General features: G+C 35.8%; 1 protein-coding gene across 4 annotated transcripts in view; it reads right to left on the bottom strand.

Annotated features, from left to right (window-relative positions):
• LOC150081741 (ATP-dependent RNA helicase DDX55) overlaps positions 1–16,186 on the bottom strand; it is a 596,429-nt gene that overhangs the window by 175,568 nt on the left and 404,675 nt on the right. For all 4 annotated transcript variants that reach the window (XR_016547250.1, XR_016547251.1, XM_090378843.1 and 1 more), the window contains one exon: positions 8,558–8,646. Coding sequence is in view for 2 of the 4 variants with exons in the window: in XM_090378843.1 (XP_090234969.1) it covers positions 8,558–8,646 (89 nt within the window). In the remaining 2 variants the exon portion in view is untranslated. The remainder of the gene's footprint in view (positions 1–8,557; positions 8,647–16,186) is intronic.

Below are 16,186 nucleotides of genomic sequence, written 5' to 3'. Positions count from 1 at the left end.
AGTTATTCAATGAGGGGAGTGTCAGAAGTTTATCAAAGACTAACAGGGAGCTAAGTGATTTTGTAATAACTGAGAGCAAAGTGGAGGAGAAATTGTTGAAGTTAAACATAAAAAAGGCACCTGGGGTGAACAGGATCTATCCAGTTATATTAATGGAGGCAGCAAAGGAAGTAAGCAAACCCTTAGCCATAATTATGAGAGATTCCTTGGACTCAGGGGAGATCTCCATGGACTGGAGCTGTACAAATGCATCACCAATTCACAAAGGAGGTTCAAAAGGTGATACAAGTAACTACAGACCTGTTCGTTTAACTTGTGTTCTGGAGAAAATAATGGACTCACTGGTTAAAGAAGCATTGCAGGATCATCTAGACATGACTGCAGTAATAGTTAAGACACAGTGGGTTTGTCAAAGGGAGGTCTTGTCTGACCAATTTGATAGCTTACTATGATGTGGTCACAAAGGAACTGAATGCCAAAAATAATTTTGATATCATATACTTGGATTTCAGTAAAGCTTTTGATACTGTTGCACATGGAAGAACTGCTGTACAAATTGGAGAGGTATGGCATCAAGGGTAACTGCTACAATGGATAAAGGGTGGGTGAGTGGGAGACAACAGAGATTGGTAATCAATGGACACTGCTCTTCGTGGACAAATGTTATTAGTGGAGTTCCCCAAGGTTCGGTATTGGATCCATTGTTGTTTTCAGTATTTCTCAATGATATTGATGAAGGTATATCAGGTTTAATATCCAAGTTTGCAGATGATACAAAGGTTAGCAGGGTTGTTAATGACAGTAATGACAGTATGCTACTCCAACTGGATCTAGATAAGTTGGAAAAATGGGCTGAGAAGTGGCAACTGGAGTTTAACATTGATAAATGCAAAGTATTGCATATGGGTAGCAATAACCGAAGAGAAACGTACCAACTGGGTGGTACCACACTCAAGGAAGTGGAAAGTGAAAAAGACCTGGGGTAATTGTGCAGTCAAATATGAAGTTCGCTGAGCAGTGCAGATGGGCTTTCAGGGCAGATCATGGAGTACAGTAAACCCCCGATATTCGCGGTATCTGTATTCGTGGTTTCGAGTATTCGAAGTCGCTGATTTAATATAAAATGAAACCTAAAAAAATGTGAATTTTAAAGCGCTGTGAACATTTTCCGCCATAAAAAAACATGGGCGTAGCTAAAATTATCTTTCCCGGTCAAAACAGCGCTCAGTGGGTGGGGGGAGAAGGATGACAAAATCACGAGCGTGGATGTTTCTTGTTAATCCTTGTTCAGTATGTGTTATGCGCTTGTCATGGAAGGTTTCGTCGTTTGCTTTTAATTTATATGCTTATAAATTGAATAAATTTATATACTTACAAAAGTGATAAATCTACCATTTTGCAGTGTAAAACAGACTTTTTTGAGTGTGTTAATGGAAGAAAGTGACTTTATTGTGGACAAGTTCTTTCTAACCCATACAAAAATATGGCTACAAATAACAAGGAAAATGTGAAAAGATCAAAGAAGGTGATGATTAGCGAATAAAATTGAGTTATTAGATAAAATTTCTAATGGTGATAGTGTCTCCTCAGTGGCAAAACATTATAAAATCAGAGTCAATGGTACGATCAATCGAGAAATAGGAAGAAAAAATCCGCCGTAGTGTCCGTGAATATGCGCTAATTGTTTCAAAAATTTGCTCTGTAACTTGTGATGTTAAATTAGAAAAAATGAAAAAATCTTTAAATCTGTGGATAGAAGACCGAACTCAAAATAAAATTCCGTTAAGTTCACTCATCATTCGTGAAAAGGCAAAACTCCTTTATCAACACTTTAGCGAAACTGGTGATAGCACTGGTGGGATAACTTTTTTAGCTGGCAAAGGCGCTGGTGTGAAAGATTTGTTTGAAATTTCTAATAAATATTACATTTAATATTAAATTGTTTATTTTCATTTCGATGCCATATGCTTGCATTTCACTATGTACTGTCTATGTACATAGTCATATTATGAAGGTACATATAATACATAAATAGACAAAATTTTAGACTAGCTTGTCTTAATATATTTCATACTTTGGAATGGAACCCCTTTATTACTATGGGAGCCATAACTCAGTATTCGCATTTTTGGTATTCGTGGCATTTCTCAGGAACGTAACCCCCGCGAATAGCGAATTTTGATAGCAGGGATAAGGAGGTGATTATCCTGTTATACAAGGCAATGGTCAGGCCACACCTAGAGTACTGTGTACAGATTAGACCGGGGTTCGAGCCCATGAGCCACGAAATACGGAGGATGCAGAAAGGTCAGGGAATGACCACCGCATATCCTCGGAGCAATATGGCCTTAGTTGCTAATGCTCCTAAAAACCAAACAACAAACAACAACAACTGTGTACAGGTCTGGATGCTTCATTTTAGAAAGGATGTAGAGTTGCTAGAACAAGTACAAAGAAGGGCAACAAGATTGGTGAGGGGAACAAAGGGGTGCTCTTACCAAGAAAGGCTTAAGTACTGCAAATTGCAGCACCTGGAGAGTAGGCACCTGCGAGGTGATCTGATTGAGGTGTATAAGGCCTTGAATGGGTTGAGCAAGTTGAATGCTGATGGGATTCTTCCTCCTGCTCAGACTAAGAACCTGAGGGGACACAGTTTCAAATTGAGGAAAGATAGTTGTAGTATAGATGTGTAGAAATTTGCCTTTAGCCAGCAAGTAGTTGATTGGTGGAAGTTGATTTGTATTAATTTGTATCAACTAATCAGTGAGTAGTTGATTTGTTGTGGAAGCAAATAGCCTAAATAAATTTAAGGCTGAGCTGGACAGGCATTTGGAACGAATGGAGGGATGAAATGGGAGGATTTTTTTGGCTGATGCTGCATAAGCTTCCTTTCTTGCATCGTGCCTCTACTAATGCTGAACTCATCATCTATTGAATTGTTGTTATGGATTATTGATCTGTGATGTAGGAAGTAGAGGGCTGTATCCATAGAGCTGTAGTATTTATGGTCTGATGATGGGGTCAGGTAAGAATCCTGAAACATCATTTATCATTTACTAACAATTTAGTGCAGAAATTGAGCTTGTATTTTCTATCAGTTTAATAAATCCTATTTTGTTAAAAATTTCTTGTGGTATAACATTGTCATTTATTATTATTATCATTATTATATATATATATATATATATATATATATATAAAATTTACTGCATAAATCTGAGATTGCCATTCGATTTCTCTGTCAGATTGAGTGGGCTATTCAAGTGATATACTGAAGGCTCAATGACGTCAATCTCCTAATACTCTTGAAATAATTTCTGCAACTCTGTAACAAATGGATCTTATATTGCCTAATATATAGTGTTCATTTTAAAAGTGAATACATATTATTTGTATTAAGTAATGATCACTAGTGTAATTGTGTAAAAGCAACAGTGGAGTATATTATGTAACTGGAGGCAGTGACAAGTAACATTTCAAGTGTTCAATTAATCACACGTCATAACTGGGGAATAACATTCATGCCATATAATAGAAAACTTGCCTCTTGTCCAAAGAGTAATTGAGCATTCTGGTCTCTGGCCAAAGCTATTGGCTGCACCTTTTTCCCATCTTTACTACCAACTTTGTTAACAACTGATGGTTTCTATTGCCACTTAAAGCTAAAAATAAAGCTGAATGGCTGCATCCTACTTTTCTTCTAACTTTTGTATTGACAATCTTGGTAAAACAACCTCCTACCATTCGCAGTATGCTCCCCCTCAATGCATCCTATGGTTTTGTGTTAAAAGGATCTCAAAAGAATGTTGAAAGATCTTGATGCCAAGAAAGCACTAGGTCTTGATAGTATTTCTTATCAGTTACAAAGCATGGTTTCACTTTAGTGAACAAATAACAGTCAAAATTAGATTTCCAGATTAGGTCAACATTCAAAATTGGAAAACATGCAGTACTAAAAATCCGAGAAATCTGAAATTGGTTCTCATTCATATAGGAATTAACTGTTGTTTTACACGTGCCTCTGTTTACATGCATCCATATCAGTGGACTTCAGAATGCATGAAAACCATCAAGCATTAATTTATGAAACATTTTGATTGAACTGAAACCAAAAGTTACAAACTTTTTAAGTTATGTTTGTCAATGGCCAAATTAACACTTTCCATATAGTCATTATATAAACTTCTAAGACAGCTGTTTAAAATGGCAATATTATATATACAGTTTCACGGGCTTTACTGAAGAGTTTACATCCGACATTCAGCTACTCAAAACTTAGTAAATTCACATATTGTTTTCTCATTTGAGCATTCTACATGTTTAATACTGACAAATGCAAGGTATTGCATATGTGTAGCAGATTAACATAACTGTATGGTACTACACTTAGGGTAGTGGAAAATGAAAAACACCTGGGGGTAATTGTGCAGTCAGATATATGAAGTTCTCATAGCAGTGCAGACAGGCTGCCAGCCACAACAGCTCATGAGTTTTGTGTCAGTGATATAATGGAATTTTGCTAGTTGCTAGCAGAGATAAGGAGGTGTTTATCCAATTGTATAAGGCAATGGTTAGGCTGCATCTTGAGTACTTTACAGTATGGAGGCCTCATTTTATAAAAAATGTGCATCTACTGGTGTGCAGAGAAGAGCAACAAGATTAGTGAGACAAACAAAAGGGTGCACTTATCAAGTAAGGCTTCAGTTCTACAAATTGCAACATCTGGAAACTAGGCACCTGCATGGGGATCTGACTGAAGTATTTACGCCTTTAATGAATTGAGAAAGTTCAATGTCGATGGCATTCTTCCTCCTGCTCAGAGTCATACAAGCGGAAATTCATTCAAATTGAGGAATGATGCTTGCAGGACAGATGTATGTGGAAATTTGCCTTCAGTTAGCAGTTATTTCACTGTTGGAAAAAACTTCAATCTGTTGCTGTGGAAGTGGATAGCTTTAATAAATTCTAGGAAGAACTAGAAAAACTATTGAAGAGGGTTGGGATTTGCTGTTTTTTTTTATTTCATTTTATTTTTATTTTTTGCTAATACTGAATAAGCTTGTTCTCTTGCATTATTTGCCACTATTAATTCTAATACCAACCCTAACTGCATTAACTGTCAGCTAGAATACCACTACTCCATTAATAATTTATATTGATATTTATATGAACATAATCCTCACATAAATTAGGAGGCTTCCTGTATCACAGGTGTTCATATTTCTGCTTAGAGAAGGATGTGATTAACAGCTAAGATATAAAAGAGGTCCCCCTCTCTCCTTTGGACACATTTATTATTATCATTAATATTTGTAAAATAATAAGAGGAGTTTACATCAATATAATACGTAGAACACTTCCATATGATACACTCCAAAAATTAAAACGAAAAAATCGGCAACTTACATTAGAGTAAAATATAAATAATTAAAAACCGATTTAACACAATTCAAATCAATTAAAAACAATTAAAAATCAATTTAACACAATTAAAAAGAATCTAACGAAAATATTCAAAACGATTTTCCTTTCTGAAGCTGACAACGCTTTTCGACCGTATGTCGTGATCACAGGAATGAAAATTACCGAATAGGGTTGAACCTGAAAATTAAATAGTGATTATTTGTCTTCGCGCATGCACGTAAAGGTCCACGCATCGGAGATCAAATATGGCCACCGAACATTAACAGAATTCTCGTGTAATTTAATTTCTACGGTTTCTGCAATTAATAGTCGCGTATAATTACGTTGAACATTAAGTATTTTGGCCTCGTTAAATAAAAAAGTATGTTTTTCGTTAATGGCATGAAAGGCTAATTCTGACGCTGCCGAACTAGAATCATGAACAGAGGCTTCATGTTGATTTACACAAATATTAAGAGAAAATCACGTCGAACCTTGGTAAGATGAGTTACAATCATCGCAAGAAATGTTGTATACCAGATCATTAATTTGTGTTGCGAACGCAGAAAGAACCGAGTGATTGTTCACTATAGTGTGTAACTTCCGTATTAGCCTGGCCACAATTTTAAACTCGGTATCTTTAAAGAATCTATTAAGCTGTTTGTGACATTGTTCAACTTATGGGACAGAAATAAAGTATTTTTTGATATTACTATTGTTGGTTGGTGTAGTATTTTGTATCCTATCCTTAGCCTTTACCCTAATTTTGTTTATTGAGGCAATGGAATAACCCCTGTTTAAGAACCTGCTAGTTAATATTTGTATTTCTGAGTCCAAAGCAGATTCCATCATTGAATATTTATAGGTATTTAGAAATTGATTAAAGATAATCGATCTTTTGTAGGTGAATGGGTGATAGCTATTATAATGTAGAAGCAGACCGGTGTTTGTAGGTTTTCGATAGATGCTAAATTGGATTTTATTCGATTCCCGGGTAAGCGTGAAATTTAGAAAGTTTAATGACTTTGTATCTGTATCCTCCCTTTCCAATGTAAATTTGAGTCTAGAATGGATATTATTAAACGAATGTAAAATATCTTGGATCCAAGACATTTTACATTCATTTAATAATATCCATTCTAGACTCAAATTTACATTGGAAAGGAAGGATACGGATACAAAGTCATTAAACTTTCTAAATTTAAATGACATTTTACATTCATTTAATAATATTCATTATAGACTCAAATTTACACTGGAAAGGGAGGATACGGATACAAAGTCATTAAACTTTCTAAATTTCACGCTTACCCGGGACTCGAATAAAATCCAATTTAGCATCTATCGAAAACCTACAAACACCGGTATGCTTCTACATTATAATAGCTATCACCCGTTCACCTACAAAAGATCGATTATCTTTAATCAATTTCTAAATACCTATAAATATTCAAAGACGGAATCTGCTTTGGACTCAGAAATACAAATATTAACTAGCAGGTTCTTAAACAGGGGTTATTCCATTGCCACAATAAACCGAATTAGGGTACAGGCTAAGGATAGGATACAAAATACTACACCAACCAACAATAGTAATATCAAAAAATACTTTATTTCTGTCCCATATGTTGAACAATGGCACAAACAGCTTAATAGATTCTTTAAAGATACAGAGTTTAAAATTGTGGCCAGGCCAATACGGAAGTTACACACTATACTGAACAATCGCTCGTTCTTTCTGTGTTCGCAACACAAAGTAATGATCTGGTATACAACATTTCTTGCGGTGATTGCAACGCATCTTACCAAGGTTTGACGCGATTTTCTCTTAATATTCGTGTAAATCAACATGAAGCCTCTGTTCGGCACCGTTAGAATTAGCCTTTCATGCCATTAACAAAAAACATACTTTTTTATTTAACGAGGCCAAAATACTTAATGGTCAACGTAATTATACGCGAATATTAATTGCAGAAACTGTAGAAATTAAATTACACGAGAATTCTGTTAATGTTCGTGGGCCTTTACGCGCATGCGGGAAGACAAATAATCACTATTTAAGTTTCAGGTTCAACCCTATTCGGTAATTTTCATTCCTGTGATCACAACATACAGTTGAAAAGCGTTGTCAGCTTCAGGAAGGAAAATCGTTTTGAATATTTTCATTAGATTCTTTTTAATTGCGTTAAATTGATTTTTAATTGTTTTTAATTGATTTGAATTATGTTAAATCGGTTTTTAATTATTTATATTTTACTCTAATGTAAGTTGTCGATTTTTTCGTTTTAATTTCTGGCGTGTATCATACGGAAGTGTTCTACGCACTATATTGATATAAACTCCTCTTATTATTTTACAAATATTAATATCAACGTAGAACGTATTGAGTATTACAGCGCTGATTCATACTATATTATCATTAATGGAGGCAAATTCAACCAAATGGTTTAATAGCTGCAAAACTAGCTGAAATATTCTTTTCAGGTCAGAAAATGTACCTTCCACTTACTTGATGTTCATAGCATAACTGGCATCATACTATGAACACTGAGTAAGCAATCCATCATGAAAGTAAGGTGGTTTATCAAGAAATTCTATAGAGACAAGAAGAATCTGCTCTGAATTGATTAATAAATTAGAAATTTTCCATAAAAAAACCACCTACATAACGAAATGAATTTCAATACAGGTCAATTAAGTGAACCATGTCCCCATTTAATGCACTTCATTTTAAAGGTGAGCATACTGACAGGCATTTGCTATCAGATGCCATAAATGTTGGAACCTTACAAAAATGCTGATTTAAAAGAAATGATGTTTCATGATAAACATTTTATGGGTGATATGTGTTTATACAACAGTGCAACAGAATTTGCATCTCTGATGAATATCTTTTAAATGCATCACAATTAATGCAATATGCCTCTAGTACCAGTGTAATACAGAAGAATAAACCAACTCACTCTCCAGGAACTATAACAATAAAAATTTTAAAGGTAAAACCACAGATGTAAAACAATCTCCCTGTGCTCTTCTTTTGGTCCACTAAAATTCTTATTTTAATTATAACATCTTATTATTATTAAAATGGAATATACTTTATTCAAATATATACACCTAAGTCTAAAACAAATTAAAACAACTGAGGGATTACCTTTTACTTGGAACAGTAAATGGCACTCGTGCTTCGTATATGACCTCACAAAAGAAACAAAAGCTTTCATTCCTTTTTCAAAGATGGCTCTACACAATATAAAAAACAAAACCCTTTATGTACACTTTAACTCACTTGTGTGCATGCACACATATGCACACACACAGTATAGAAGGTCTGTATTCTCCTTAAAATAGGCATTAATAAGCACACAGGTTTAGTAAAATTTTGAATTACTAAATTATCCTCTTAGGGCAATTTAATAATCCAAATATTCCTCTCTAAAATTAGTTACAATGTAATTAAGAAATTTACATCCTCTGATAAAAACAAGGGTGTTCTTAATTGAGAGAGAGTGCCTTAAAAGTTAATACATAATATATAGACAGGTTACTAACAGTTTCTCCTAGGGGAAATCATCTAGGGAATTTCTGATGTTATAAGTGCAAGTCATTTGTGTGTATGTAGGGGGAAAAAACCCTTGTGATGTAAGGATTTTCTTTTTTGCTAACAAACATTTTTATTACACCATGTGTTACTAGCAATAGCACAAAGCTTGATTCGCAATAACACAAATTGAGATACTTGTTTATTTCAATATAATCATATTCATATGTTTATCTTACTGCAGTATGATAAACACATTATTCTAAAGAATGGGATGTGGAAACAACTGCAGCCTCCTCAAAAGAGCAAAACCACATTATTCTGGAAGGCATACTTAAAAGCTACTGCAGTTAGTGATTAACACTGTGGGAGAACACTGTATATGGTTCCTCTATAGAATACCAGTTAACGCAATAATTAAACAAACAGGGTTTGATCAAAAAGTTCAGCCAATGTTGCAAAAATTTAATTTTATTCAATGATCAAAACATTTCTTAAAAAATGTTTTAGATTTTTTGAATCAGCTAAGATCATTTTCCCTTCAAATTCTTCTTTAGTTTTGGAAGAGCCAAAAGTTGCATGGAGACAAATACAGTGATTGCAAAAAACATGAATGTTGATTGTCTATTAAACAAACAAAAAAAAAACTGAGAGAGTCAGTGATATGCTACGTAGTTGTTGTGGTGAAGGGACTAAGCATTTTGCCATTTTTCAGGTCATTTACTGCAGGCTGCATCTCTCAACCATTCTAAAACTTCTTGGTAGTGTACTACATTAACAGTGGCATTACACAGAATGAATTCTGGAAAAGCCATACCTTCACTGTGATAAATATGCAATCATCACAACCTTCAATGTGATTTTCACTTATGCACCATTTATGGCCTTGATTTCGACTGATATCACTGAACATTAAGTCATATCCATACAACCAAGATTCATCACCTGTTATGTTTGTTAAAATTTTGCTTCATCTGACACAGCTAACTCAAATAACTCAGATAAAATGAATACTTGATGCTGTTTTCAATCAAGTGAAAATGCATGGCACAGTCTTGGTGTTCACTTGCCTCATGCCAAAATCCTCATTCATATGAACGTCCAAGGTGATATCTCTTTCATTTGGTTTGGATCAGTCTATTACCCAACTGATGCAAGTGAAGACATGTCTCTTTAGTAATATCTCTAATAATCAGACATCGATGCAATCAAATAATGTGGGATTTATTTCAAGCAGAAGACATTATGATAGCTTTCTATCATGATGTCTTATGCCTCAAATGAAGACAGGTGACTTCTTCTTTCTTTATCTTTAAATGAAAATTTTCCCTCACAGAACCTTTGAAACCACTTGAAAACTTAGTTTTTAGAGCATCACAAGTATTTCATGATTTTGTGGCTGACTTTCTAAGTTTACAACTAAATTTAGCATTTGCATGTCATTTAAATTTTGTCAATTTCAGAACACAGAACAAATAAGAAAGAAAGGTGTCCACTCAATGCAGATTTCTGCTAGACCGGTACACAACAAGTTCAACTTGGTGTGACAATGCTCAAAAGATGTTGTAAGTCCCACTGACAACCTTTTAGCTACCAGAATGTGAATTTCAGGATCATTCACCAAACTTTTTTGTTTTGTTTTTTTATCAAACAATGTCCTGTAAAAGCTTAGGACAAATATACAAATGAAAAGTACACCTAACTGTTAGGATGAGATGTATTCAAAATGGCTGCAATCAACCACAATGCAAACTTGTGCTCATACAACAATATCTCACTAGATGGAAATATTCTGTAGGCACATAAAACATACATCTCATGTACTATGTAGTACCAAAGTTAAAAGTCCACAGGCTTCAATCAAGTTAAGAGAACTATGTGGCCATGTGGAGCCAGAAGAACCGATCCACTGTTGTCTGTAGTTTGCGGAGAGCTACTAATGAATGGCATGGGCTTGATGTGGTAAAGCTCTGCTGAGTTACATCCAAGGTTAGTAAATTCTGGAGCAGGTACATATATAACTGCTCCTCAAAGAATGTAGGAAAGTTAAGAAGGAAATTCACCAGAGTGAGTAATAAGATAAAAAAAAACAGGACTTGCTGTGCAGCCTACCTGTAGCAGGACTATCTCTACATGGATGGCTCCTTCTGCTAGAGCAGTGTTTGCAGTTTTCTATCTTACTGCAACCCAGCTTTGAACTGAAATTTTAAGCTCTTTAATAGTTAGAGTTAATGCAGCTAACCACCAACTTTCACCACAGATGCTGTAATCCTACTTATTGAACAGCTCACAGGTATCTTCTTTTCTATACCTGGAGAATTAAAAGTTTCTGAGAAAGAATAGAGACTTCCCTATCATCCACTATAGTGCATGCATAGATGATCAATGCACTGATTTTCTCATGAATTTTCATATGTAATGTATAGTCTTCTTCTTCTTCATATGTAATGTATAGTCTTCTTCTTCTTCATATGTAATGTATAGTCCCAAGGACATTGGCGATTACTAGTGAGAAAGCAATTCTGTCTTCTGCTAATATGAACAGTTCTCAATTTCTTGTGTCAGTCCATTGTTGAATATTATGAAGCCAAGATGTTTGCTTGTTACCAATCCCCTGCTTGCCTTCCATCTTGCCTTAATCAGTAAATCAATATGGCATACAAAAGAAAATTTCTATAATTTAGTGGTTATTCAAAAGAAAAAGAGAAAGCTTTTGTTTGTATCCTAATCACAAGCATATAAGCTTCCTTACACACACAAACTGCTAAAAATTTCTGGTGGCACTAAAAATTACCTCAACAGAGTGAACAATACAACTGGCACATAATTTCTGAAATTCTGCCAATCCATGAACAGGAGTAATGGCACACAAAGAAGCACAAGGAACATTTTTTAAGGCCATTCTCTAAAAGCACAACGTGCATTAATTGCTAACATTTTCATACGGCGAACTTGAGCAGCCAATACAACTCAATCCTCAGCATTTTCATGTGGTCAACTTAGGTGACCAGTATGTGCATGTCTTCTTCGCCGGCATTTTCACACAGTCAATCCCAGAAACAAGTAGCTGCAAAGATAAGAATAATCGTATTATCATTAGTAGAGGCATATGATGCAAGAAAGCAAACTCATACAGCATCAGCCAAAAAAAAAAAAAAAAAAAAAACCCCTTCCCATTCCACATATCCATTTGCTCCAAATGTTTGTCAACTTCTGTCTTGAATTATTTTAAGCTGTCAACTTCAACAACGACAGATGAAAGTTTGTTCCAGCAATTAACCACCGCTGGGTAAAGGAAAATTTCTGCACATCTATTCTACAACTGTCTTCAATTTGAATTTATGCCCCCTCAAGCAATTAATCTGGGAAAGAGGAAGAATCCCATCAGCAATGAGCATGCTCAAGCTATTCAAGACCTTATACACCTCAATCAGTTCACTTCGCAGGTGTCTAGTCTCCAGACATTCTGAAAAAGGCCTCTGAGGTTGGGTAAATTCATGTCTTGACGATAAATAAGCTCATACACCAACCATGAAATATGAACCAACCATGAGCTATTGAAATAGCTCTTTACTGTGACTAGAATTTACAAATTAAAATAACATATTTACAATAAAATTTAATATATAAAATATAAAACTGCTATGATACACTGAATAAGAATTAAAACTGTAATAAAATCATTGTATTAAAATTATCTAAAATAAACTGGATTAAAAGCGATAAAACCTGTAGCTTTCGGAAGCATCAGCTTCCTTCCTCAACAGTAATAAATCTTCTGGCAACACATCCTTATATATAACAGGCTCACGGTATTTCAGCACGTGGTTCCATCGGCGCATGGTTAGAACTGGAAGCGGAAATAGCTCGGGAGCACGAAAAGCAAAACCGTTCATCTGTACTTAGGACAATAGTTTCAAATAGGAGATGCAAATGCATACCCCTGTCCCTATTCATGGTATTGTTGTCGGATGAACAGATTCGCAGGCTCTCGAGCCATTTACGGTCCCAGAATCCATGCGCTCGATCTACAATAACTGCATCCTCTGGGGAATTTGATGCTGCCTTTCCCAATAATGCTCAGCCACAGCAGACTTATTAAAATCAGCGGTTTTTATAACATTTAAATGCTCCCCCAGACAATCCCTTAACTGCCGTTTTGTTTCGCCCACATAGCATTCCCCACAATTGTGTGAGAATAGCACTGAGTAACGGAGTAACGATGTCTCTTTGGTTAACAGATCGCCTTTAAGTATAGAGGACATTTGTTCAGGTGTTGAACTTTGTCTGGCCAGCACCACTATGATGTTTAAAGGAATCATGTACAAACAGGTTCACGGTACAGCCATGGGTTCTCCCATTAGTGCCATCATGGCCAATCTGGCCATGGAAGAGTTTGAAAGTAGAGAGAGGAGGATGCACTTCATTGGCTCAACAGCTTCTCCCAATTTATACAGTTTAATTCAGAGGTGGAGACAGGTGGCACCCTTGCATTTTTGGATGTATTGATCTCTAGGATAGGCCCTAGGTTAAAAACTTCGGTTTTTAAAAAACCTACCCAACTGATGCAAGTGAAGACGTCTCTTTAGTAATATCTCTAATAATCAGACATTGATGCAATCAAATAATGTGGGATTTATTTCAAGCAGAAGACATTATGATAGCTTTCTATCATGATATCTTATGCCTCAAATGAAGACAGGTGACCTCTTCTTTCTTTATCTTTAAATGAAAATTTTCCCTCACAGAACATTTGAAACAACTTGAAAACTTGGTTTTTAGAGCATCACAAGTATTTCATGTTTTTGTGGCTGACTTTCTAAGTTTACAACTAAATTTAGCATTTGCATGTCGCTTAAATTTTGTCAATTTCAGAACACAGAACAAATAAGAAAGAAAGGTTAGAGGTCAATACACCCACTAAAGTTCAGCACAAGCTGGACAACATAAGAATAGTGTGGTAAAAGCTCTAGTAGATAGAGCAACGTTACACTGTACTACTTCTGAGGATAAAGAATGTGAAATCAAACAGGTCACAGCAGACCTTAGAAAATGCAGATACCCCCAGAGGATTGTGGACAGATACAGCAAAGGAATAGTGTCCAACTGTAGGGAACCGTTTGTTCCTGTGGCTACCCCATACATTCCTTACTATCCGGGCCTTACTGAGCAGTTAACCAGAATTTTGCGGGGTTTCAAAACATGCTGTGTGCAGCTTCCCGGGCGGAGGTTGCACACAGTTGTGTCCCAGGTAAAAGATTCACTCACAAAGGACCTTAATAGTGGAGTTGTTTACAGGATAAAATGCCCGGATTGTGGGAATGCTATGTGGGCGAAACAAAACGGCGGTTAAAGGATCGTCTGGGAAAGCATTTAAATGCTATAAAAACTGCTGATTATAATGTCTGCTGTGGCCGAGCATTATTGGCAGAGGCAGCATCAAATCTCCCTAGAGGATGCGGTTATTGTAGATCGAGTGCATGGATTCTGGGACCGTAAATGGCTCGAGAGCCATTCACGGTCCAGTTTATTTTAGATAATTTTAATACAATGATTTTATTAGTTTTAATTCTTATACAGTGTATCATAGCAGTTTTATATTTTATATATTAAATTTTATTGTAAATATGTTATTTTAATTTGTAAATTCTAGTCACAGTAAAGAGCTATTTCAATTAATGATTGGTGTATGAGCTTATTTGTCGTCAAGACATAGTCTCCAGACACTGTAATTTGCAAAACTTAAGCCTTTCTTCGTAAGAGCAACACTTTGTTCCATTCACTAATCTTGTTTCCCTTCTCTGTACTTGTTCCAATAGCTCTACATCCTTCTTAAAATGAGGCCTCCAGACCTGTATACAGTACTCAAGGTGTGGCCTGACTATTGCCTTATACAAGGGGATAATCACCTCCTTATCCCTTTCTAGAAAAATTCTTGTATATCGTTGACAAGACACAATGAGCTACTCTTGCAGATCGTCTGCGCTGCTCAGAAAACTTCACATCTGCCTGTACAATTACCCCCAGGTCCTTTTCATTTTCTACCACTGTCAGTGTAGTACCACACAGTTGATATGCTACTCTGGGGTTACTGCTACTCATATGCAGAAATTTACATTTTTCAATGTTAAACTTCAGTTTCCACTTCTCAGCCAATTTCTACTCAACTTCTCTAGATCCCGCTGTAGAAGCTTACTGTCATTAGTGTCCTTAACAACCCTGCCAATATTCGTATCATCTGGAAACAGATATTAAGCCTGATTTACCTTCATCAATATCATTAATAAATGCAGAAACCAACAATGCACCCAACACTGAACCCTGGAGGACTCCACTAATAACATTAGTCCAAGAAGCGCAGTGTCCATTGTTTACAACTATCTGTCTTCTCCCACTCAACCATCCCTTTATCCATAGCAGCAATATGACCTTAATGCCACACTGCTCCAATTGGTACAGCAGTCTTCCATGTGCGACAGAATCAAAAGCCTTCCTGAGATCCAAGTATATGATATCAAAATTATTCTTTGCATCCAGTTCCTTCGTGACCACATCACAGTATCCATTCAAATTGGTCAGGCAAGATTTCCCTTTAACAAACTCATGATGTGTCTTAACTATAACTTTTGTGTCTTGTGTAGATAATCCTGCAGTCTCTCTATTAATTTCCACGGAATGGAAGTTAAACTAACAGGTCTGTAATTACTTGTGTCACCATTTCATCCTCCTTTGTGAATTTGGGTCACATTTGCACATCTCCAGTCCATGGGTACCTCCCCTGAGTCCAAGGAAACTCTTATAATTATGGCTAGGGTTTTGCTGACTTCCTTTGCCACCTCCTTTAATATAACTGGATTGATACCATCCACCCCAGATGCCTTACTTATGTTTAACTGCAACAATTTCTCCTCCACTTTGCTCTCAGTTATTACAAAATCATTTAGCTCACTGCCAGAGTTTAATATGCCTCTGCATTTTCCTCCCTGAACAGAAGCAATAACCTCAGTGTAAATGTTGATGCAAAATACTCATTCAGTTTGTTAGCTACCTGAGCGGGATCATTAACAGTTGAACCATCAATATCAAGTGTACCAATCTGATTCATCCCCATCCTTCTAGAGTTTACATAACTAAAGAACTCTTTCCTGTTTTTCTTTGCATCCTTTGCAAAACATTTCTTGTAATATGCCTTTGCTTTCCTATCCTGCTTTGTGACTTGATTACAGACCAGCTTGTATCTAC

Source organism: Mastigoproctus giganteus, chromosome 8 (genome assembly GCF_048544385.1).
Source record: "Mastigoproctus giganteus isolate SK-2022 chromosome 8, ASM4854438v1, whole genome shotgun sequence".
NCBI lineage: Eukaryota > Metazoa > Arthropoda > Arachnida > Uropygi > Thelyphonidae > Mastigoproctus > Mastigoproctus giganteus.
Note: the sequence above shows the minus strand (reverse complement) of the source record. Positions and strands in the feature narration are given on the sequence as shown.